A 26444-nucleotide genomic window follows, 5' to 3' on the forward strand; every position below is an offset into this window, starting at 1 on the left:
AGAGATAACTGTCTTCAGCGATGTTATAGAAGACCTTGAGTGCTACATTTTTGCCGAAGACACCAAGTTGTTATCTCTTATCAGTTCCGCGGAAACCGTGAAAAACCGCGAGGACCCGCTAAAAACGAACATACTCGCTTTTAACCATTTTTAAGTCGACAGAAACTTGCTCTTCTCTTTCGTAACAAAGTCAATCAAACATACACTACTCTCAATCTCACCCATAGAAATATCAGGACTGAACACTTATACATATGTTAGGCATCGGAACGAAAATATAGAACAAGAAAAAATTTGAGTGAAAATTGTGAAATCTGTGTCAAAAAAATAATTTTATGTGTGATTCGTAAATTTGAGTCAAAAAAATAAATGTTGAGTCGAAAAAATAAATTATGAGTCAAAATTCTAAAATTTATGTGCGAATCAGAAATTTGAGTGAGAAAAATAATTTTTTCGTAAAAAATTGAAAAATCTGAGTCAAATTTTAGAAAATTGAGTTGCACAATTTGAGTGGAAAAAAATAAATTTTGTGTGGGATTTTAAAAAATTTGAGTCAAAAATGAAAAAAATTGAGTGTACATTTTTAGTAAATTTGAGTCAAAAATCGGAAAAATTGTGTCAAAATTAGAAAATTTGTGTGAGAAACGGAATTTTGAGTACAATTTTTTTTTACCATAATGACGCCACGATGCGATTTAAGATGTACCAACACAATGTCAACATTCTGTTGTATCGTTAAGGTTCGTTCAAACAATATTTGACATCAAGAATTTCTGTCTTTAATATTTATCAAATCTCTTGCTAATGAGATTGTTCTTATTTGATGAAAATTGAATTTAAATATAACACAAAATTAAAATATACAGTAGAACCTCGATTATCCGTCAGGCACCGGACCAGCGCCTTGACGGATAATCGAAAAAGACGGATAATCGAGATTCTCATAAAAAAGGCAAAGTAATCAAAATTTCCATACTTTCTAATTAGTTTATGATGAAAAACAGGGTGATGTAGAAAATATATGATAGACAGATGACAGCTCGTTTCTGTTTACATTTTTCGTTCGCTCTAAATTGGTCTTTCTGGATTTGTTCGATCGGATGTTTTGATGAATTCAGATAATTTTTCGTGTGTTTTAACTGCATTGATTGAATTCCGGTGAAAAAAATAGTTCTATTAGTGTTATTTCTTCAATCGAAAATGCCGTCAAAGATGCGATGGAAAATGTGTAATATTTCACCGATTTCCTTGATTTTTTCCACAAAAAATGCATGAAAATGAAATTCTGCATCGTGAATTTACCAATGGCAGTGAGATTGAAAGTGGAAGAGTCGAAAATATTACTTTATTTCAGTGAATAAAAATATAACCTCAAAATTCTATGATTTTCTGTTTTGATCTCGGGAAGTGGCATCTTTGATTATTTTAAAGTAAAAATAAATGCAATCGACTCAGAATTGTTCACTCTTTCAATCCAGAACTACCATTTCTTGATTATTTGATGTCAAAAACACCCTAGTGACCAATCAGGGAAGGAAACATTTTAGTAGGACTCATGCGAAATTATTCGCAGTATGAATGGTCTATGTGCAGTATTCGGACATCGAATGTGTGCACTTCTAACGAATAGGCACCGCATAATACGCATAGTACGAAGAAATCGCCACATACTATGAGTTGAATTTCGAGTTAAATGCCCCTAGGAAAAACCGCAGTTGACCGCGAAAAATACGGGTTTTTTACTTGTCATTTTTCGCGTAACTGATAAAAGTTAGGGGAAATCTGTCTTCAGCAAAGCTGTAGAAAGAGTTGAGCTCTACAACATTCCTGAAGACACCAACTTGTTATCTCTTATCAGTTAAAAGTTTCGAATTTCATCTCTGAAATAGCAACATTTGTATGGGAGGTACCTTTATTTCTTTACCGATTGGCTTCAAACTTGGTAAGTTTCAAATTTTTGTACAAAAAATGGGCCTCGTAAAATATGAAACCAATTGATCAATAAATAAAGGTACCTCCCATACAAATGTTGCTATTTCAGAGATGAAATTCGAAACTTTTGTATGATAAGTACCCAAATTTTCCATCAGATTGGCTCCAAATTTGGCCTAGTTTCGGTTTTTGACCAAAAAATAAGATTCCCAAAAATATATGACCTTTGGATCCTCGGAACATGATTATTGGATTGCCTTTAATTTTGATTTTTCTTAATTTTTAACGTTCGCCAGCGCTTGAGTACAACTGTTACTTCTCTGTTAGTGGTCGTACAGCAATCAGATCTAGGTCTAAATTGTTCAGAATTGATACAATTTTACGATACAAATATAAAATCTGCCAGATAATTATGAATTCACAGAGATCTCTTGAAGCAAACATGAAAAATGTAGCTAAAATTGAGATTTTTCAATAATGTTTCCACACTTTTTAGGTCCATAACTTTTAAACCACTGAATCGATTTCAATGTTCTATGGCGCGTTTGAAAGCTATGGCTCTCTTGTTTCAAGAACCATCGTATTTTTGGTGCTGCGCTGTCTACTGTAAATTTTACAGTCTTTAATGTTGAAAAATCCATGGCTAAAACCAGTAATTTTGCATATAGATTAATTTCTAAAGAATACGAACACTTCCAAAGTAACCGTACCGTGTTTTTAACTCGCGCGGCCGAGCCCTTTCAAAATATACTAGCCACATCTCTGGACCTAAAATACTGTCGGCTAGTGTAACGACAAATAAGTGAATAATATCTCGAAGCGCCAATCAAATTTTTATTATCAAATATTGTTTAAAAATTACATTAATTTTTCGTATAGTATTTTTCTGAGTCTCGAACAGAATTAAAGTGATTTTAGATTCTATGCTCATATTATTTATTTAATTTAAACCAAAGGCAGTATGTTTCAAAAAAGAAATTAAACCAAGATCTTGTAATTCATTTTGCAAAAAAATATATTACTTCGAAGTTACTTTGATGAAATACATTTCATGTAGTGCGCCAAAAAATAGTTTGTTGTGAAACAACAAAATAGATTAAGTAACTAAAAACTCAAGAACTGCGGTCTTGTTTTTAAACATTCTTGAAAAATCGGTCATTTTTGTCGAAATTTCGACAATTTTGCATGGGAGATACGACTCCGATTGGCTCAAAACTTTTTGAGGATTCATTCTTTGGCAAAAAAACAAGATTTTGGAAGTTTCATGTTGATCGCATTGTCCAAAGTTTGGTTTATGGCCCTCAAATTTTTCCAAGAAAATTTCGACAAAAATTGAAGGCCAAAAATCAAACTTCTGCAAATGCGATCAACAAGAAACTTTCAGGATATTATTTTTCTCCAAAAAATGAAACATCAGAAAGTTTGAAGGCAATCGGAATCGATTAACGGCTACCTCCCATACAAAAGTGTCAATTTTTTGAGGTTTTTCTTAGGGTAAGGCTGCCAACTATTTTCTACCAGTATACTGAAAAATTCAGTAAAAAGCCAGTTTTTTCGCAATATCTCGGAAACGGCTGGATTTAGGCCCCAAATCTCGGCCTCCGGCTACCATCCCCATGAAATTTTCCGCCCGATCGAATGGGACTTCTCATAATTTTCCCCGATTTTCCATTTTCCTCTTATAGCGATAAGTTCATTTTCGGAAAATTTTCCAGGATTTGCAATTTTCCGGGAAATTTTCTTGAATTCGTTTTCAGCATACGATCGTACATTCATAAAATGAAAATGGTTGGAAAATCTTGGAAAACTCGGGAAATATGGAAGATTTTGTAAAAATAAAATGTACTGAAAATGACCCTAAATTTATATATGAGGCCATATTTTGGCTCCAGTGACTTTTCCGGGAAATCTGATCAGATAGAAAACTTCCTTGGGACTTCCTCTTTCCATATGTGTAAACAAGAATTTGCTTCCGACACACGAATTTTTTTTACGAATTTTATTAGTCTACTGAAAAAATCAGTACAGTTGGCAGCCTTATCTTAGGGCAAGTACCCCAGGGTGAAATCGAAAATGGCTCATCTTCGAAATTAAACTAAGTTTTTTGGATACAACACTTTTGGCATTTCCAGATTTTGATTATCTCAATTATTTTTTGAGTTTTCGTGTTAACAAACACCAACGACGACAACGACGACGGCACACGAACGGAAAGGTATCTCAAAAAGTGGTTTTCTACGCGTTTCATGAGTTTTTATGATGATCTAAGCTAATTTTGCGAAAAAAGTTTTCGGGACCAATTCCTATACTTTCCCTTGACACGGTGTGTACGGAAAAGTAATAAGTGATAACTGTCTACAGCAAAGTTATTGGGCAAGTTATAAAAATTTTTTTCTATTCGCCATCTCCTTATCTCTTATCAGTTCCGCGAAAAATGATAAGAGATATCTTACGTTTTTCGCGGTGTTTCGCGCAACTGATAAGAGATAACGAATTTCTGCCCTGAGCAAAGTTGTAGTACTTTATCTGCCCTACCACTTTGTCGAAGACAGTTATCACTTATCTCTTCTTTATCTCGTTATCAGTTACGCAAAAAATGATAATCAAAACTATCCATCATGCTAGCGGTCTTCTGCGGTTTTTCGCGTATTTCACGTTACTGATAAGAGATAAGTGATGACTGTCTTCAACAAAGTGGTAGGTCAGATGAAGTACTACAACTTTGCTTAGACATAGATTCGTTATCTCCGACGCAGCGCCTTGTTGTCAATTCCCATACAAACGAGCCCAGAAGCGACAACTGCTGTTAGCAAGAGTAACTACAGTACAACTAACGTCAAATTCAAAAGCTTGTATACGTATGTATACATGTTTAAGTTGCTCATCGAGCGATTTTCAGTTGTCCAGCTCAATTTAATTTTTTTTTTCTATTGAAGAACGTCAATATTTTTTTAATCCGATGCAGAAAAATCAACGTTCTGATTTTAAAACGTAAAGTCCGGGAAAGTCAATTTTTTTCACGTGTTTTTGTCAATACAAGAGTAACAAAGCCGATGATAAATGACAAATGATGACACATTGATGTAAATAGTGAAATGCTGTTCGATTCTGAGCCATGAAATAATTTTTTCTTTTAATTTTGAAAATATATCAAGGGATATTAATGACTTCAGTGAAGTCAAGCACGTTTTTATGTTCGTGAGAAAAAACAACCATTCAAAATCGTTCGAAACGATTCAAAACAGTTGATAACAGTATACCCGAGTATATCCAATAACCGGAATATGAAATGTCAACAAATGAAATTACAACTCGATGGAACTTTTTTTAGTCACTCTTGTGTTGACAAAAATACGCAAAAATACGGAAACATTTTTATTTGAAATTTTAAAATGAGAAAATTGATTTTTTGCTTCGGAATGAACAGTAAAATACGCTTTTTGATTAAAAAAAACAACAACATTATCGTGAACAGAACGTAAACAAATGAAGCGACACTTGTTCGTATTTATTCAAAACAGTGAAATTCCTTCTGGGTACTCTTGTATTGTATTATTGTAAAATTTGATTTTACGTTTAAAAATAAGAAGATTGATTTTTACGCAACAAATATTTACTCTATTTAGTGAAAAAAAATAAAATAGAGCTGGAGAACAGAAAATCGCTCAACAAGCAACTGACACATGTATACATATATATACAAACTTTTGAATTTGACGTAGGTTGTACTATAGTGACTCTTGCTAACAGCAGTTGGCGTTAGTGCAGAGAAGGCGCTGCGTCGGTTATCTCTTATCAGTTGCGCAAAAAACCGCGCAAAACGCGAGATATCTCTTATCATTTTTCGCGGAACTGGAGATGGTGAACTGAAATAAATTGTAGTACTTGACCTGCTCTATAACTTTGCTGAAGACAGATATTACTTATCTTTTATCAGTCTCGTGAAAAATCAAATGGTATGCATACCTCATTCCCATACAAATGCATACAAATACATAGGGGTCCAGCCAGACCCGAGGTGAGCGGTCGAAGGTGTAGTTTTTGCATATCCTTATTTTATTCTTTTTAAGGACTGTTTTTTAATGGATCTTTTGTTAGATCGATAGCCAATGAAATTTTAGGCAGATAACTAAAAACTCAAGTCGCTAGCTAAACTAGAAATGTGTCAAATTAACGATCAAAAACGAAAAAGGTCTGGCCAGACCCGGGTGAGCGATTGAGGGTTAATAATTTATTTGAATTCAGGTATTAGGCAAACACAATCAATAGAACTAATCGTTTGTACATTTGGCGGCTCCCAATACTTCAATTTAACACATTGGTTTTTAAAAAAGTAGAGTATGTTTCATGCGAATGGTTAAAAATATTATGTTCTTTCGACGAAGAGCATCAGGAGTTCATAAACGTCAGCATTAAAGAAAGAACGTAATCGAACTTTGCTTATTGTATAGCATTGCCATGAACGAGCGGTATACGAACCATTGCAAAAGAGTGAAATAACAATATCACTGAAACGATAGCGCATGAAAAATAACACAGAAGAAATGCGACAACAAACAAATATTGCGGAATTGCAACGCATCGGAGAGAGTTAGAGAATCTCTTTCACTCACGTACAACAGCAAATATTCATAACACGCTGGCACCGACTCAGTGATGTCAGCAATACAAATCAATTGTTTTGATTTGCGTTGGCATTGGTGGTCTCCACTGAGTCGGTGTCAGCGTGTTATGAATATTTGCTGTTGTGCGTGAGCGAAAGAGATTCTCTCACTCTCTCCGATGCGTTGCAATTTCGCAATATTTGTTTGTTGTTTCATTTCTTCTGTGTTATTTTTCATGCGCTATCGTTTTAGTGATATTGTTATTTCACTCTTTACATTGGCTCGTATACCGCTCGTTCATGGTGATGCTGTACACTCACCCAGAAAGGAATTTGTACGATTCACATATACCAATGGTGATCTGTCAAATTACCATCATTACTATTGGCGAGAGTGGCGATTTTGTATGTATTTTTTCTGCTCTGCTGTGCGATATTACTATGTAACAAAGTGGTATTGGTTGTAATATGACCATAATACTACCGATACATTTTTGTGACATAGTAATATCGCACAGAAGAGCAGATACAATACATACAAAATCGCCACTCTCACCAATAGTAATGATGGTAATTTGACAGATCACCATTGGTATATGTGAATCGTATTAATTCCGTTCTGAGTGAGCAATAAGCAGAGCTCGATTACGTTCTCTCTCTAAAGGTACTATTTCCTAGACGGCCGATTTTGGTCGCCGATTCAAGAGGACATTCGGAATTCTTGCTATAACTTTTGAGCCACTGAACGGATTTTAACAAATTTTATATTTTTTGAAAGATGTAAACTTCATCCATCAAGTGGTTCGACAAATATATCAAAAATGTTTGAATCGGCGGAAAACCGGCGGCCGATCTTGGCCGATTTTTGGAATTTTTGCTAACAATTATGAACTCCTGATGCTCTTCGTCGAAAGAACTTAATATTTTTTAACCATTTATGCAAACATACTCTACTTTTTCAAAAACCAATGTGTTAAATTGAAGTATTGGGAGCCGCTAAATGTACAAATGATTAGTTCTATTGATTATGTTTGCCTAATATTGGGTCTACAACTTAGTCTTTATCGTTTTCCAAAAGATAGCGCCAGCAGTAAATGCTGGGCAGAAATGTCATATCTGAAACGTCATATTTGAAGCTTAGGCATCTGTCAACAACTCCTCATCATTACATTTGTGAATTTCTATCGGCATCGTAAATTTTACTCTGCGTGTTTATGTCGGTTTTTGGGCCAAAAAAGCGTCATTTGCGGGAGCTGTTTTTTTCACACGGAAAAATTGTGAAAAAAAGATTATTCTTGTATCGGGTTCACACTGATTATGAAGAATGGACCCTTCTCGATAGACTCAAGCATAAAAAACCATATTTTGATTGACGTTATAGATGGCGCTGCAATCACTCCCTCGAATTTTCAAAATCTTTTTTTTTTATCGCTCGAAATTGGGCGATTTGCCATATTTGCGGGGGTGGGCCAGATATGGTGCATTGGAAGGTGATAGAAATGTATCAAAATGTTAGCTTTTAGTGATTCAATATCACCTAAGTGGAGGACGGTTCACTTGTTTTCAAAAAGTCAAAAATTGGCTTGATTCGTTCTTGGCCGCCAAGCCGGCGCAGTTCTTTTGGGATGGAATCCATAAATTGCCTGAATTGTGGGGAAAAGTCATAGCTTCCGATGGACAGTACTTTGAATAAAAAACATTGTACCATTTTCTCACAATAAAGTCGTGATTTTTCAAAAAAAAACGATAAAGACTAAGTTGTAGACCCAATACATAAATTCAAATAAATTATTCCAAACTAACAAAATATTGCATACTCTTGTTTAACGCAAATTAAGGTTTATGAAACATACTCGCTTTTATCATAGCCACAAACAGTCAAAATACTTACTCTACTTTAACTATTTTTAAGCCGAAAGAAACTTATTGTTCTCTTTCATAACAAAGTCAGTGAAACTTACACTACTCTCAATCTCACCCATAGATATATATATTGTTATGACTTATTATTTGTATGTAATGGAAACTAATTTAGTTTAGTCAATGTTCAGGCTAAAATCACTTCAACCATATAATGTATTCCCTATATTGTTTAAACACAAAAATGACTCTTGGAGTCATTTTCCTGCAAAACTAATTATTCAGCCAGCTTTTGGCGGTGTATAAAATAAATACAAGTTCGCAAGTTTGTTTATAATGACAGTCCCGCTATCACTGGTTTTATACATACGTGAAACAAAATACTGCGTATGGCGTACTTTCATACCAATTTATAGGGTATTTTCAGTGCAATGCAATACTTAGCTCGGTTCGAGTGCGGTTTCGCTTGTGTTTTTTTCGACAACTTACTTGAATTTTACTAACAGCATAGGGAGGTAATGGAACATCGGGCGAACTACAAGATCCTTCCCGCTTTATTTCTGATGTAAGGGATGTATTAGGTTCGGTAGCTGGTAATATATCACTTATTCGATTATTTGAGTCGGTAATGGCACTTGATGGAGCTTCACGGAATGGGAATTCAGACTTTGGAATTTGATAAGATGCAGCAATTGTGTCATCCAGATTTGATGGTGATTTTTGATCAGTGTCTTCATTTCCTGTGTTATCTGCTTTTCCATAGTTGCCTTCTATTGGATCTTTTTTATCATCATTGACACATGGTCTTCTAGACGTCGTTGCATTATTACTACCATTCGATTGAGAGTCAGATTTCGCTGTCATAGCCACATTTCGATTTTCAGATGAATCAACATCCATTTCTGTTGGGAATGGAAAAACTTTTTGAGAAATAAATATTGAAAATACATTTCAAAACGGTTTTTTTAACCTACCAAGGTCTAATAGCGTTCTATAAATCATAATAAGGGTATATAAAGGTTATCTCGTTCAAGAATATAAATTTGATCAATATTTCAAATACAATAAATAAATTTGTCCTGATTAACTAATTTCCCATTCGAAACGTTACAGAGATCGTTCCTAACCATGATCATCACCGAAAGTGAACAATCCGAAAAGATCTTTTTTGACATTTTATGACAATACATCATTAAATTATACTTTAATGAAAAGTGTTATACAGTGGCATTTTAGAAAAGAGAAGTGTCTTAGAAGTGTCTTATTAGTTGTCAATTATCTTGCTTCAACATACCATCGTCACGTTCATCGTCGCTGAGTTGCTGTCTTGGCCAAAAAAATAAATCCGGTATGAAATGCCTTAAAATATGTTTTATTCGAGTTTTTTCTTGTTTTTGAACGGCTGTTTGTCGTTTAACATGATGTATTAAGAGATTCGCTGCATCGTCTAGAATACTTTTATCTTTGTACGGTAGTACAAGATGCGGCCCAGTAACCAATTCGCTGTTGTCATCATTCTGTTCATGCCGCTGAAAGATAAAATTCAATTTACTGTTATTCAGGTAATTGAGTTTTTTTGAAGAAATCAACTTGTAAGTTAAATATTGAACAGATTCAGTTTATTCACATTTTGCCAATATTTTTTTTGAAATAGTTGGTAGGATTGATAAATATATCAAATTATTTGTTTACCTCATCATAGAGAGTTTCAATATCATTGAACAGGCTTTTGGATCGCAATGCTTTGATGTCATTCTGTTTAAAATTGATGCCCTGATGATCCAACGACTTAAGGTAATACTTTTCGTTTTGTTCTCGCCATTGTTTATTGAAACTTTTCTGGGCTTCCCGCCACTCTTCGTCTTTGGCCTTAAGTCGCCGAAGTACCACTTGCACGGCAATCTGTGGTGTTTTTTTCAGTCCTTGAATTATTTCGGTTGCCTTATCTCCATATACACGTCTTAATGCTCGTTGGTGAATAGTTGGGGAGCTACCGCCTAAACAATCATCTAATTTGAATTTAGTAAGTTCATCTTGCGTCATTCTCGATATTTTTTTCTGTACACCTTCTAATACGCGAATAGTGGCCGCGTTAGTTTCAATAACCACATCCAGTTCAAAGCGTTCGTCCTCACAACGGTATATTATTTCTTCATATTGGGTTTTGCGAGAAGTGACAAATGTTGAGTCTTCTGCCCAGGTTGGGAATGATACCCATGTATCATTCAAAACTTCACGACACAAATTTGTTCGACCAGAACATTTACGAGACTCACTGGTCTTCGGAAGAGCACAATAGCTTGCCCCAAGGCGCTTGCAGGTTGATAGATCAATTTCTTGCGCCATTTCGCCTTGATTACGGTCTTGTCTTTGAGCAGTTGCCAGTGAAATTCCTTCAGTAGTACTTTGTGAACCCAAGAAATCTTGGAACCAACGATGTAACTCAGGAAATTTGCTGAGGAACGGTGTTATCAATAAAACCAGCTCTATCCGTGAAATTATCTCTTGATTGAATAATGTTAAACACCTTAAGAAATTATCATATACTTCTGGACTTCGCAGCGCTTTGCGTACCTTATCAAAAAAGGCATAATCATTAAGCGAGCCAAATTTCGAAGCTTCTGATAATGTAACATCTCGACAAATAGGTTTGTGGCGTTTCGGTGGTGATGGACCATCTCTATCGCGAACCAAGTGATTCACTGGCATTGAGGGGAAGGAAGGCGATCGTTTTACGGCACTACCACTAAACTTGTGTGTTACATGATTGCGTTCTTTATCTACGCCACTGTTGCGGTAGTCTTTCTCAGTGGACGGATGATAATCACGATCAATTCGAGGCAAATTGTTCTGTGAGCTATTATATGATTTTACTGATTGCTGATGTGAACCTATCGACGGTGTATTCATTTTTTTATGTTCATTATGCCCATGATTTCCACGATTTATAAATTGAGTTGCCGAATGGTTTGTGGCATCTGGTAGAAACTGACCAAATTCACGCAACAGATCTTCTTGTTGATCAAATAATTTTGCTACTTGACTGTATACTTCCGCTTCAGTTAATTGTTTTTGTGGCAAATTACCTGATCCCTCTTTTAGCACTTTCTGCTCCTTTTGGTATGCATGTAGTATTTCCAAAAATCGCTTATATTTCTCAGGCTGTGCTTGGAAGCGTATCTTTATTTTATTCACATATGATATCGCATGATTAAATTCAACTGGTTGATTTTGATTCTGATTAGAACCTGTTTGTTCAGCCTGAATCATGGATTGATGAGCTTGTGAAATGTGGTGAAGATTATGACCACTATTAACATCAGCTGCAATCGGCTGTGGTGGTGGAGAAATATGATGCAAATTATGACCTGCAATTATTAGAAGAAAAAAAATTATATATTATATTTTCAATAGAGATACTTTATTTGAGTAGTTTGCATGGATTAATTTAAGAATAATTAAGAGCAGCCCATTGAAAAAAAACTTGAAATTTACGGGAGATTTCGGGGTATTTATTGCACAATTTGCAATAGACCATACGCCGTGAACCATCAGCTTGCTGAACACTAAAAGAATGGATGTAATTTGCGTATTTAAGATCATAATCTGGCTCATCGATTTTTCCCAAGGAAATATTTTGGAACTGTGAAGTAGTTCTACTTGCGATGTAGATGGTTCAATATCTTGCGCAGTGGGCGGATCTACATCCATTTCACTATCACCTATGTTTTTATTTCAATTAATTAAACTCGAATAAACCAACCAACACTGACATAAATATTAATTTTAGCTATCTTCAACTTACGGCTTTCATTAGAAACACCAACTTGACTTGGAAAGAATGTTTTGAGTTTTTTCGGCGGAATCCCACTTTAATTTGATTTTTCCATTGTGTATTACTACTTGTCTCTTCGAATCGGAGTTGCGAAATGATCGATAGCGACAGTAAGTTTTGCAATTGCACATGACCGAGTATGCCATATTTGCTCCGATTGCACATTTGAATCTTTAAGTCGTGTTTGTTCTTGATTTTGTTTTGTTTTGCGGTGTCATCAATAATGATCAACAGTTGTGTAAAGTGTATACAATTGTTTAATCAGAATAAACTCAAACAAGAGCAAAATAAGTGAACGGTTGGGATCAAAAACCAAAACAAAAGCCATGCGTTTTTGCATGGACATGTTACATTTAAGAAAAGTTCGACAATACATATGTATTGTTTTTCAACTCAGACCTTCAATTTAATCTTTCGAATATAAACAAATTCATCATTCGTGATTTTCTGTGAAGAAATAACACAGAAATATTGATTTTTTTTTAACAGCCCGATTTGGTTTGTAGGGCAGCCCATTCGTGATTTAGAGTAACCCAAAACGGCAAGAGCAGCCCGTTAAATTAATCCATGGTAGTTTGGAGTGAAAAAGTTATACAAAGAAGTTGAGAGGAAAAATGTCGATGATGTATGAGCGGAAAAGGGATAGCTATATAGTAAACTGTATAGTAAACTATAGTGAACTATATAGCTATCTCTTTTCATTTGACATTTTTCCTCTCAACTTTTCTGTATAACATTTTCGCTCCAAACTACTCATTTTACGTCTCACCAATAGATGTTTAGCATTCAAAACAATATAATTTATGATTTTATGAAAATTACTTACTTATCGGTTGCTTGTTAGTGTTTGCACTAGCAGATACACTGCTAACTTGTGTCACAGTATTTCCGGCAACGACACTAATAGAAGTTCCCACTGCAGTCTGCTGTTGTGATATTGATCCGAAATTAGATTGTGCTGATATGGATGTGGAAGTTTGAGTTTGCGACTGTGGTTGTTGTAGTTGTAGTAGTTGTTGTTGTTGATGTTGTTGTTGTTGTTGTTGTTGTTGTTGTTGTTGTGGTTGAAGCTGTGATTGTATTTGTTGCTGTAGTTGTTGTTGTTGTGGTTGTAGTTGTGGTGGTGGTGGTTGTTGTTGTTGTTGTTGTTGTGTTTGTAGTTGTGGTTGTTGTTGTGGGGTCTGTGGTTGTTGTTGCGGTCCCAATTGATAGATTGGCTGCCGATCAGAAATTTGGTGTATTGTGGATGTTTGCATATTGTGAATTATTTGATTTCCGCGATGTGGAGATGTTGGCTGTTGTAAACAAATATTTCCCCCTGATGGAGATGGCATCGAAACAGAAACTTGAAAAGCAACGCCTTGATCATTTGCTTGAACTTCTATTTTATAGCCAGGAGGCAAAAATGTGTTGAACCCAACAATCAATTCTGGATGACCCTTGAATAAGTTAGATACTCGTTGAATCACCCCGGGCGTGTCTATGCTTTGCGACTTAAATTCCTTCATGATATCTAAAAAGTCGTTATACACTTGTGGCTGGTTTCCAAATTTGTATTTCACTTGATCCAAATAGCTCAGGGCATCCTCCACTTTGAGGCGTTGGAATTTTTCTTGGCCACTCGTTTGTTGTGGAACTGTAGAGACTGAAATTTAAAAAAAAGTTTAATGTGTAATATAAATAGTCCTCTATACTCTCTAACACTCTTCGCATCACCATTTTATTTTGAACTGTGAAAAAAAAGTAAGTGAACCATAGTCCACAGGACCGAATGAGAGTGCGTGCTTGACTGTGCAATATTTTTCATTTTATTTTTTATTTATTTATTTATTTTAGTATCGATACTACAGTTGTGTGTGCAATCTGATTTATTTCAGTACAGTACGCTTTAATATTACACATTTTCACATTGGAGTTTCAGTGAAAAAATGAAAATTTATTCATTCTCTCTCCCCCTGTTAACATCTGTTTTCTATTGATATAATATAAATGAAGCATTCTTAGACTAAATTCGTTAACCATTGGGACATAAAAAACTTATTATCATCACAGATAAAGTCAAAGTTAGATAGCCGTTATGTGAATAAATGAAAAACTAATGTCTATTATGAGTAAGGGAATGTCGTCTCAAACGGGCCACACTTTGATTGACCACTAACACATCCTTAAAAGTTAATAATGTTTACAACATATCTATTGACTTGATCGAGAGGAGAGTAAGTTCATCTGACTTTGTTATGAAAGAGAAGAGTAAGTTTCTTTCGACTCAAAAATGGTTAAAGGCGAGTATGTTCATTTTTGGTGGGTCCTCGTGGTTTTCCACGGTTTCCGCGGAACTGATAAGAGATAACAACTTGATGTCTTCGGCAAAGTTGTAGCACTTGAGGTCTTCTATAACATTGCTGAAGTCAGTTATCTCTTATCTCTTATCAGTTCCGCGAAAAGCGCGAAAAATGATAAGAAAAAAAAGTTTTATATAAAATTTGCTTTTTTATGTGCGCCTCTTTCAAAATATATTAGAATTTTTCACATACTCTCCTCTCGATCTAGTCAATAGATATATATACCGTTGGAAAGAGGACCTCACAAGGAAACTTTTTGTTCCGAGGGTGCTTGGTTTGCATTACAAAAAAAAATTATCGAAAATATTCCAAACATCTTGAAAATGGCCGAAAAAAAATTGACGGGTTAAACGGGCCATCCTATAAATAAATAAGAGAAGTAATCAAATAACAAATCCATATTTCGAATAATTATTAAATTTTCATTCATTTATGTGCTTTTGATTTGAAAATTGAGGAAGATTATTAGTCGAGATCTTCGGCATCCTCACCATCATCTGAAAGGATGTTTTCACAACTGAGCTTTTTGGCATACGATTTGGCACAAAAATGTTCCACCTGAATATATGAAAAGAAGCGATTCAACTCAGGTTTCCTATCATTACCAATGCGTCACAATAACTACACTAAATTTGAACCAATCAATTTTATGTTGAGTACGTACATGAATTTTATAAATATTTGGTTGAGTCTAAAACTGAACAAAAGTCCACCACCTTGGTTACTCGTAAAGCCAAAAATGTTGAAAATGCCGAAAAATTGACATTTTTTTGGTCATTTCACACTGTAACTGGCCCAGAATGCTGTTTCAAGGGCTGACGTTGGTAAAAGTTATAGATATTGACGAGTCAAACAAAACCTCATCATCAGTTTTTGCCGAAAATTGGCTGGAATAATGGAATCGGCCGAATTGTTGCGATCTGAATGAATTCCGAAATCGCTGTCATGAAAAATTTGATATTGGGCCTACGTCCAGAGGGGCGAAACCGAACTGTCATCATCAATTACAACGCGGCTGTCAGAATAAAGTACAAATTAAATACACGCCAGACAGTCTTAAGTGCACCTTCGTAGAACGACTCGTTGAATTTGAACTACTATGTTTGAAAAAGACAACGTATTTTCGTGAACGTATATTATTCATGGAGTGAATAAAAATGATAAAATCAAGTGGAAAATGAATATTTGTGTAAAATTATGTTGTTTCTTTATTTCCTATTTAAATGCAATGAATGATTTGGATGACACATCCACATTATCAAATTTAGAAAAATGTTTCCAACATGAACATATTTATCTAAGTTTTCTTTAGATTAGCTGATGTTCAAATGAATTTTGAAATCAATTAATTCAATTTTCTCATTTTTTACGTTCGCTTCCTACAAAGTGAGCTTGAAAATGTGTTTCAGGAGCCATGGGAATAAAGTACTTTCCGTGAGCCACGTGGCTCCTTAAACACACAATGGCTTTGTTCCACCGAGTGCACAAATTTGTTCTACACATTGAACATGTCAGTAGATACTTAACCTCACTTTGTCAATCAAAAACAAGAAAAATGTTAGCAAAGAATTTCTGAGCAAAAAAAAGAAAGTTCATATTCTTTTTCGGTATTTTTTCAAACGTTTCTAAAATGTTATTAAAAATGGGTTTTCATATTAATACACTAGGTATATTTTTATAAATAATTGAAATATTTTTTAACCAGAATGCTTGAAATATGTACTCATGTACTTATGCATACTTTTAGCGCGTTCCGCAACGAATGACAACCGACTACGCGGTCCCCGTTGTAGTTTGACAGTTCGGTTTCATGGCTCTGCCTACGTCGTGATTTTATATATATATATATATATATATATATATATATAGCCATTCTTTGAGTTGGTGATTAACTTTGACCTGTTAATACTTTATAATGGAAACTACCGTTATGTCTTTCGGTCTCTACTAAATTGTAAATTTATATCTACCAACAGGGACTTGTTAGACTAGACGTAAAACTTTGTTTCAATATATCACTTCTCTGATAAATCGAAAGATGACTTTTGCAGTCATTAAGGCCGACAATAATATGTTTAACGCTCCAGTTAGTCTATCTTTTCTCAAACGCGTTGTTAGATTATCTTGAACCGTTAACAATTCGGCTTACTACTCATTTCCTTGTATTGGTTAGGTTTCTTTGTGTTAAATTTTATAGACCAAACCCTAATTCAAATCGAGAAAGACTACTATAACTAACTATTGTATGAAAATTTTCATGACTTCTGGAGTCGTTTTCCTGCTAACCAAAATATTCAGCCACTTTTTGGCGGTGTAAATAAATAAAAAATCGCCGTTTACCCATTAACTCATTTGTTTTTAAAATGCATTAAACTTCCAAATATTAATAATTTGAGTTTGAAAAAAATAGTCGACTTCGCAGGTCGTAAGATGTGAGTCACATTTTTCTTAAACCGCGATTGAAAATTCAGAAATTCAGTACAAATTTTTAGAGATTCCCCGAGAAATTTTTTTCTTCGGAAATTTTGTTTTCATTCGCTGCTCAATCCAACCAATTTGAAATTTTCAATTGATTTCGTGTTAGAAAAAAAGTAACCAAATTCTCCATCTGGGGAGGGAGAGAGAGCATGGTAGTTAATTGTTTGAAAATCAGTTATTTGTTTGAAAATCATGCAGCTTTTAAGGAACTACCACAGTTTACATTAGAATAGCGTTAAATACTTCAGTTTCTCCTTCATTTTCTAAACGTATGATTAGTCCCGAACAAAACATAATAATTTGATGACAAAATCCATACAAAATGTCACTAATGTTTGAAAGAGTCACTTTTTGGAGTTTTCGACTGTGAAGACTTCCCTTGTTTTTGAGAGATTTTCCACAATTTTAGTTGATATTAGGCTGAGTCCAAATGCTCGGCTATAAAATTTATAGCCGGCTAGAAAAATTCAAATCCGTCTTTCGCCGTATGTAGTGGGTTTGTTATATCAGGTTATTTATTTCTAGGCTATTGCAAGCCACTGGACCCAAATTCACCAATAGTTTGAGGCATTTGTCGCTGTAATGACAATTTTCATTTCATTTTTCAAAATTTCGTTTTTTTTCGCAATTTTTGGGGAAATTTTAGTCGGATGAAATGAATTAGGACAAATAATGACGATTTGCATCAAAAACTTATTTGATTAATTAATTGGTAATTAACTAATTTGGTAATTATTTGAATTTTGTCCAATTTTTCAAAGTCTTGAAGACAAAAGTCAATTCTGGTTATACTTGTTGCCTCTAAAATCATGATATATATATATTTCAGTTTGCTTGGTACTTGTCCGGCACATGTGCCAAATGAATAAAACAACATTCAACGGAATGTGAAATTCTTAGGAAATATGGGAATTCTTTTCTATTCAAATATTAATATAACAGCTAGGTAACGCTCAGTAGGGTATATCACGGTCCAATACTGTACGTTTAACATGATTTCGTACAGTAAATCCATCGCCCAGAGTCGACCACAGCCATACAAAGGGTTTGCAACATTTAGTACTTTTTAGTACATTTTTAGAACTCTTTTAGTACTTTTAGAACATGGTATGCAATGGTTTTGAGGAGTACTAAAAAGTTGCTTCAGACACTATTGCTCTATTTTGAGTAGTTGAGAAATTATAGGACTTCAAAATTTTCGCAATAATATTACAAAAAATCGAATGAAAATTTTTGATGTAAAACCTCTGTTTATGCCCTAATATATTCCATTCGAATGAAATTTTCCAAAGAAAATTTAAAAAAAGTCCAAAAAAAGAATTTCAAAAAACTCAATTTTTTCCAAAAAAACTAAAAAAAATCAAAAATATCGATGAAATTATTGCGGTTTTTGATGCAAATCGTCATTATTTGTCCTAATTCATTTCATCCGACTAAAATTTCCCCAAAAAATGCGAAAAAAACGAATTTTTTTTTCTAGCCGGCTATAAATTTTATAGCCGAGCATTTGTCCTCAGCCTTAATGTATAAAAAGATCGAAAAAGACTTTGTGAAGGGCATTTTAAGAAATTTCATTGATATCAACGTGACTCATTGTCGACTTGCCATTTCCCAGACAAATGGAAGCGCTCGGGTGTATCACCTATTTTCAAAAGGGGTCGAGATCGACAATTGAAAACTATCGTTGCATTGCTAAGCTCCAAACTTTGGCGAAGTTCTTTTGAGCACTTGGTGAATGTCAAACTTCTGTCTCTGGTACAGGACAAAATCACCAAAAAGCAACAAGGCTTTATAAAATCCAGATCTACTGCATCTAATCTCACCGAATTTATCCACTATGCCCGGAGAGGCATAAATTCTGTTGCGCAAGTGGACGTTCTCTACACGGACTTCAGTAAAGCGTTTGACAGAGTTAACCACAAGAGATTGATTCTGAAACTCAGATCCTTCAACCTGCCAGACAATCTTCTTGCTTGGGTGGAATCATACCTGTCAAACCGAACTCAATTCGTTAAGTATGGGAGCAGCGAGTCGAATGAATTCAAAGTATCATCTGGCGTACCACAGGGAAGTCATCTCGGACCCACACTATTTTTGTTGTTCATCAACGACATAGTGGATGAAATGGACGACGTGTTCATTTCCTTGTTCGCCGATGATGTAAAAATCGCCAAAATCATCAACTCGAGCACCGATGCGGAAGTGCTACAGCGAGCCATCGACAAACTGAACATTTGGTGCGACGTAAACAATTTGCACCTGAACCTTGACAAATGTGCCGTCCTTACAATCACCACAAAAAGGAAGGACATCATCGACACTAATTACAAATACGGTGATTTCATTTTCAAGCACGTATCGGACCACAAAGATCTCGGCGTCGTCATTGACCAGAAGCTTAGTTTTGTCAAACACATCGATGCAATTACATCGAAGGCGACAGCTGCTCTTGGATTCATCAAGAGATTTTGCTACGACATAGTCGATATACAAACGCTCAAAACGTTGTATTACGCATTGGTTCAGTCTCATCTTGAGTACTGCAACGTTGTATGGCTGCCAACTTTTGCCATACATATCGACAAAATCGAGAGCGTTTTGAGAAAGTTCACACAGTTCGCCCAAAGAGAGTATCGTACAGCAACCAACGGATACAACATCACCGAATATAACAATCGACTGGAAGCTCTGAGCATGACTTCGTTGGAACGTAGGAGAGTGAACGCTTAATTGTGTTCATGTATGAAATCGTTAATGGGAACGCAAATTGTCCCAATGTACGGAACGACATAGCAATAGGAGAGAGCGTACGCGCGTTACGGCACACTGAATACCTCAAGATCAAAGACAAGCTCATGGACAAATAAACTAGACCTCAAGTGCCACAAATGTGCAAATATGCAAATAAAGTGGCTGATCCATTCAAAAATTCAACCACCCGTGCTAGCTTCATCACATCGGTGCGCAATGAGCAAAGTTGAAAATTTAATATAAAATACTGAAAAATTTGCATACATTACTGTGATTTTTTTCATATTTCTTTTATTATAGCTACAATTACTGTGATATAGCCATCCTTTGAGCTGGTGATTTCTCTGACCTATTATTTGTATGTAATGGAAACTAGTTTAGTTTAGTCAATGTTCAGGCCAAAATCACTTTAACCATATACCCTATATTGTATAAACACAAAAGATCAGGTTTTTCATGACTCTTGGAGTTATTTTCCTGCAAAACTGATTATTCAGCCAGCTTTTGGCGGAGTAAATAAATAAATAAACAGAGATTACTATGGGATATTTTTATTTATATGGGATAAAAATATCGCATAAAAATAACAGATATTTTTCACGCGTTGTGTTCAACGTTCAACGCGTTCAATATTCAGAGTCCAAAAATATCTAATATTTTTCGCGCGTTGTGTTCAGTGAAACGCATAAATACACAATAGCGATTCTGCACACACAGAGTCGCTGTTTTTTCGTTATACTCTTCACACAATGTCTGTGTGTGTATCGCTTGTGCCGTCGTTTGTAAACGACGTCAATGAGCTGCGCGATGCATGCATATATATGTTTTGCTCTTTTCTTTCGATCGACACTCTTTGTACCCAGCTCATTGACGTCGTTTACAAATGACGGCACAAGCGATACACACACAGACATTGTGTTGACACACGAAGAGTGTTCAAAGAAAGAAGTGAGCGAAACATGTGCATGCACGCTCCGCGCAGCCCATCGTAAGTGTGAAGAGTATACGAAAAAACAGCGACTCTGTGTGTGCAAAATCGCTATTGTGTATTTATGCGTTTCGCTGAACACAACGCGCGAAAAATATCTGTTATTTTTATGTGATATTTCTATCCCATATAAATAAAAATATCCCATTGTAATCTCTGTAAATAAATAAAAATAAATTTTTACAAAAAAATCGAATTTTGCCAGATATTAATGTTAAATTCACACGCTTATAATTGTATATGCGACATATTGTGAAATACCACAAAATCACACCAATTAGTACTGAATTTTGCCGTATGAAATCCACGACGCTCTACATTTGTTCAAAATTTGACAGTAAACCGTTTACTGTAAACGGGTGGTTAAATTTTTGGCTCTAATTAGGGTAGAGACCAACAAGACCAAGCTAACTTTAATTTTTTAAGTTGAAATAGGTGTCATTTGCCAGCTGGCCTCAAGACCTTTTGAACGATATCCAAAAATCTGAAATCGGTTGAGTAGGCCATTTTTGGACGCTCGAGGCCAAGATGGCGGTCAAATCAAAAAGTGTCAAAAACAAAAAAGTCTTAATTATTGAAAGACTGCAATGCCTGAAAGTTTGAAAAATCAGAAAAAACTACGTACAGACGGACAGATAGACAAAACTATTATCTTAGAATAATCAGTGGAGACGCCAAAGAAAATGTTCAAATGGCGTCAAACTCTTGAAGCTACTTGTTGAGACCGTTCCAACAAGCCCAAGAATGTTGAAATCGGATCATACGTTCATGGGACTTGGCCATTTGAAAATTTTCTTTGGCGTCTCCACCAATTATTCTGAGATAATAGTTTTGTCTGTCTGTCTGTTTGTCCGTCAGTAGTTTTTATCTGATCTTTTTCAAACTTTCAGGCATTGAAGTATATCAAAAACATATATTTCGGCAATTCCACACGAAATCAGAGAAGAGTGTGAGGTCACCGAATTGGCTGAAAATTGGCTGGAGTCTTGTTTTTGATAGAAAATGAGAAAACCAAAATCTTAGGGCTGTAAGTGGCCCACATTTCTGGGTTCACCCAGTGTAAATTTAGCGAAAAATTTAAAAAAACAAAATGGGGTTTGCGCCAGCTAAAATCTTACTGAGAAGTAGTTGACACATTGCCAAACCTATGGTACCGTTGGAAAGGAAATCGATGGGGCTACAACAATTGCGAAGTCACCTACCCACTTTGACCCCGTTGCGGACTCCAGAAATGTTGGAAAGGGAATCATTTCGCTGAAAAATAAAAGCCATTCATCGAGTTGGCATGGTCTTATGGGCGGAAAACCGAAAAAATGGTCACCTGGCCTTGCATAAATCGGTCATTTTCTGGAAAACGGCTCATAAGATTTTTCTCAAAATAGCCTTGATTTTAGCCCCAAATTGGAGCTAAAATTTGTCATATAGCATATACCTGGCAAAATTCGTTTTTTTTCGAGATATGGCCTTTAAAAGTTGGAAAAATCATGAACAATCGTAAAAAAATGACAAAAAGCCAAATTTCAGGCATGAATGCGAGCCATATTGTGGTCAAATCTTGAAAAATATCAATTTCGCGTTAATATCAATAAAATTCCTTAAGGTGCCAGCTTTTCACCAAGTCTTTTTATACCATAATTAAATTGCGGAAAAATTAACTGTTTCTTGAGATTTCGAATTTATTGAATTCATATTCAAATATGCGAAAGAACATTGACTGGCCGGTAATTTCATCGCAAAATTTTATTACAAAACATTTGATATCAAATAAAAAAACTTTATTAAAGTCAATTCTCGTACCGAAAGAGAACACAAAACTTGTGATATGAAATTCAAAAAAATCATTTCGGAGCGATGTGAAAACTATAGTTACGTTTATATTCATACTTCTATAACCAAAATATTCTCCCAGTAATTACAGGTGTAAATAAATAATAATACATTCAGTACATAGATTTATAGAAGTATTATTATTATTGTTTATTTCACCGTCTAATCACAGACTGAATAATATCATACAATTCATTTACAAAATACAATTTTACACCATAGTATTCAAAACTGTCGAAGTAAATTTCGAAAATATATATTCTTTTTAAATATTTTTCGTTACATTGAATTTGTGTTAACAACATAAAATGAACTAGAACTTACCCATATTAGTTTGAACATTCGGGGGAGGTGTCACCTGTTGCTGTTGCACTGGCTGAGCTTGTTGCTGAACTTGCTGAACTTGCTGCACTTGTGCGCCTATTATGCGTTATTATTCATATTTATAAATGTAATTGTTAGTTTAAAAAAAAGAATTATGTCTACCTTTGTGTCGAATTGTGTTGGTTGCCGGACCAATATTCGAATTCACTACATGAATTGTAGTTCCAGTGTTGCTAGTTCCAACATTTGTTTTTACACTGGGTATGGTTTGGCTTTGAGGATAAGCTAAATATGTATATAAATATGAATAAATATGATTTTTTCAATATTCATCTATTGATTTTTAAAAAAAATTGAATACTTACTTGTCGTATATTGAACAGTTGGCGATGGTCCACTAATAATCGTACCTTCAGATGAGTTGGTTTTTAATACACCCGAACCAATATGGTATTGAATATTTGGTCCAACTAATAAGAACATAATAATTACTTTTTATAAAAATAATAATAATCACCGATTTTAATTTTTTTTCATTTGGATTTTGTGATATTGGCGAAATACGTTTAAAATTTCAAAAAAACATCATAACGTTTAAAATTTTCAGAATAACACCAACTTTGCTCCTCCACCAATTACACAAATGCTAAATGTAAGTTAAATTAAAGTTTAAATTATATAAATCATATCAAATATTTAATTTATGAATGAAAAATAAATCTTCCAATACTGACCCGCGCTGCTATGCTGTGTAGTTATCATTCGTTGTGGAGTCCGAGCTCCAAACTGTACTTCGTCAGCTCTGCGTTTCATACTTGTAAGATTCACATCAGTGTTAAGAGAGCCTGATGAAAGAAAATCTGTTTTATACAAGTTCAAATACTAAAATTTGTGGTTATGTGCTTCTTGATTATTTGATCCACTTTAATGAGTGCGAAGATTATTCGAGTACTTTGGAGGGAACATACTTAGTATACAAAATATTCAAATTAAATCAATATTAAGTGACTGTGATTAGAACACTATGTTTATACCTTTTTGTTTGGCTTGACAAAAATAAACAAAAAATAAAAAAACAAATCTCATTCAACATATTGGAATCAAAGCGCCAATAAACATACGAATAAGCTTATCTGTGTAGGTTTCACAACATGAACATCTTTTGCACAGAACTCAACGTCAAATATATAAGTGTATAGCAAAAATGCCACGAACACAACCATGCGCTTGAGAAACAGCACACTTTAACAAAGCATTTGAAGCAACAAAGATTGAGCGTACAGTCATCCATGTGAGTAACAAAACCAACAGAAATACAGAAGAATAGCTGTGAAACAGATATTAATTTCACATGATTTTTTGAACATACGACAAAGGCAGATCGAGATATACAACTATGGCAATCAGTGAAAAATGGAAAATGTTCATAAAATGCGACTTAACCAAACACGCGAATTTTTGTCATATATGTAATATTGTATCGTTTCAACTATAATCAATACGCGATTTACGGTGCTTATATTGTTCTTGCTTATGTGTTGATCCATTAAATGAAATAATTCGAGTGCGAATTTTTCCATTGCTCCTGCATATCCGTATTGATGAGATGAAGCATGATGTACATTTTTCAAATTTGATAAACCATATCACAATTTCGGAATTAAAAACAATCTCACAACTATAGGTTCAGTAATTATCGAAAATAGCCACAGTTCACAATTTTCTACATTGAAATCACTTGAGATCCGTCGAAATCTCTTTGTGTTTATAACGAAAATTTGGCGGATACCTTCGTAAGTTTCATTCTACTTTGAAAAATTAAGATTTCTCCGGCATTTTTTCATGTTTAACATTTACTTTATAATTTTGGGTAGTTTTAACCGTATTATTGCATAACAAGCTGAAAATCTGTGTCCCAATTCACAGCCGATTTGAAACCATTACTAATGTCATCAAACTTACTTAATTCAAAAATAAAGAGAACATGCGATATTATTTGTGTTTCTATCAAAACTTCTGCAAGTGGTTACTAATTTTCTACTATTTTCAGATAACATCTTATAAAACTACAAAATGACACATTTTCCAGAATATTATTGACAAATAAGCGGTTGAAACGCACTTTCCTCTTTAGTAATCAAAATTGATGATCTTTTTACTTGAACTAAACTCCAACACTTTATTCTGTATTGATATAATTTTCTTTCAACAAATGTTTTTTCCTTTAATTGTTCACTTTACATTAAATTTAAAAAAACGTTTTGAAGTTATAGGTTCGATTACTTCCAGCAAAATAATTTTCTACTTCTATTTTGAAATGCTCAGGTCTGACTCCGCAGCTGACCGGATCAAGACTGTTGTAGCAAAGCAATATGGCGCGCGGTTGTTTGGGCGATACTATTTTCAAAGTATACCACTACTCACATCGGACTCTCCTTTACTACTATCGCACTTAATTGAATATTTTTACAAATTCATGAGAAATACATACACTTTTTCAACGCAATATTTATATATTTGTGAATAGTCGAATTACAGACAAAACAAAAAAAAACGATTTAAAATAGAATTATATGAACGGCAATGTCAATTATTACATAGGATCATACAAACTCTTCGGTAATATAAAAAAATAGAAATCCAGAGTTGTTCCTTTTAAGCTATAGGTATTGATTTGTGTCGTTTTTTTCATTCAAATTGCATTTAATGGGATACACTGAGAAGATAAAGTAGATTCTTTTTTCATCAACAACGGTTTTTGCACATGAAGCGACTCCCCCTAACTATGAATCCAACAAACCTCCGCATGCGATATACGCTCAATTTATAGAACAGTTTAAGAGAAGTAAATGAAATGAATTCGCCCAAATTTTTAGTTCGTATCGAATGGAACATAGAATTCGTAAAACCTATGTTTGACAAATGGCGCTGAAGTCAAATACAATGACGATAATCTTTTTTCTATAAATGCATTAATGCGAAATGTCTTTATATATGAACATCTTGTGCTTTTAATTTTTTTCTTTTTTTACCACAACACGTGAATTGTAGTAATTTTTATTCTCAAATATTATTTAATTATTTGTTGTCAATATTTTCACAATGCTTTTCTGTAGAAAATAGCTATGGATGCACCTGAGGCATGCGGTTAATCACAAAAAAGCCTTCAAACTTACTTAAAAATTCTTAAAAACCTTCTAATGATTTGTTTCATCACCTTTTCCGTGAAATGCAAAGGCAGTCACTTGAGAAACACGATTTTTTTTATTTATTTCATCGATGTTTTTTTTACTAGCTCTGTGGCTGAATAAATTTTGTCACTGTGTCGATGCAACAATGGGAAGTTGTGTGTACAGTATTCATTATTTTACGTGTAAGTGTTGTGTGTTGGTATCACTATTTGTTTTGAGCTTTCCTAATAGTATTTTTTTTCCATTGACACTGACCCAACGTTTACGCAACGTTATAAATATGAGGCATGGAGCATTATGCATATTTTCAATC

General features: G+C 34.5%; 1 protein-coding gene and 1 long non-coding RNA gene across 2 annotated transcripts; both read right to left on the bottom strand.

Moving 5' to 3' along the window:
* Window positions 1–8884: 8884 nt before the first annotated feature.
* Window positions 8885–26314, bottom strand: LOC129571999 (paired amphipathic helix protein Sin3a-like; the record flags this gene model as incomplete). Its single annotated transcript, XM_055451901.1, is given in 9 exon segments — window positions 8885–9297; window positions 9690–9924; window positions 10088–11763; window positions 13057–13875; window positions 22941–23036; window positions 23103–23225; window positions 23306–23410; window positions 23675–23785; window positions 26158–26314. Coding segments are annotated over 8 exon segments (3546 nt in total), but the record flags the coding sequence as incomplete, so codon positions are not given.
* Window positions 14146–15873, bottom strand: LOC129572003 (uncharacterized). The gene is made up of 3 exons (XR_008688378.1): window positions 15237–15873; window positions 15064–15130; window positions 14146–14932 (listed from the first exon to the last, which is right to left on the bottom strand). It is a non-coding gene; the product is annotated as an uncharacterized LOC129572003 (long non-coding RNA).
* Window positions 26315–26444: the final 130 nt, after the last annotated feature.

The sequence above is a fragment of the Sitodiplosis mosellana genome, unplaced genomic scaffold (genome assembly GCF_009176505.1).
Source record: "Sitodiplosis mosellana isolate CC-2019 unplaced genomic scaffold, AAFC_SMos_1.0 Smas_scaffold_3928, whole genome shotgun sequence".
Classification (NCBI taxonomy): Eukaryota; Metazoa; Arthropoda; class Insecta; order Diptera; family Cecidomyiidae; genus Sitodiplosis; species Sitodiplosis mosellana.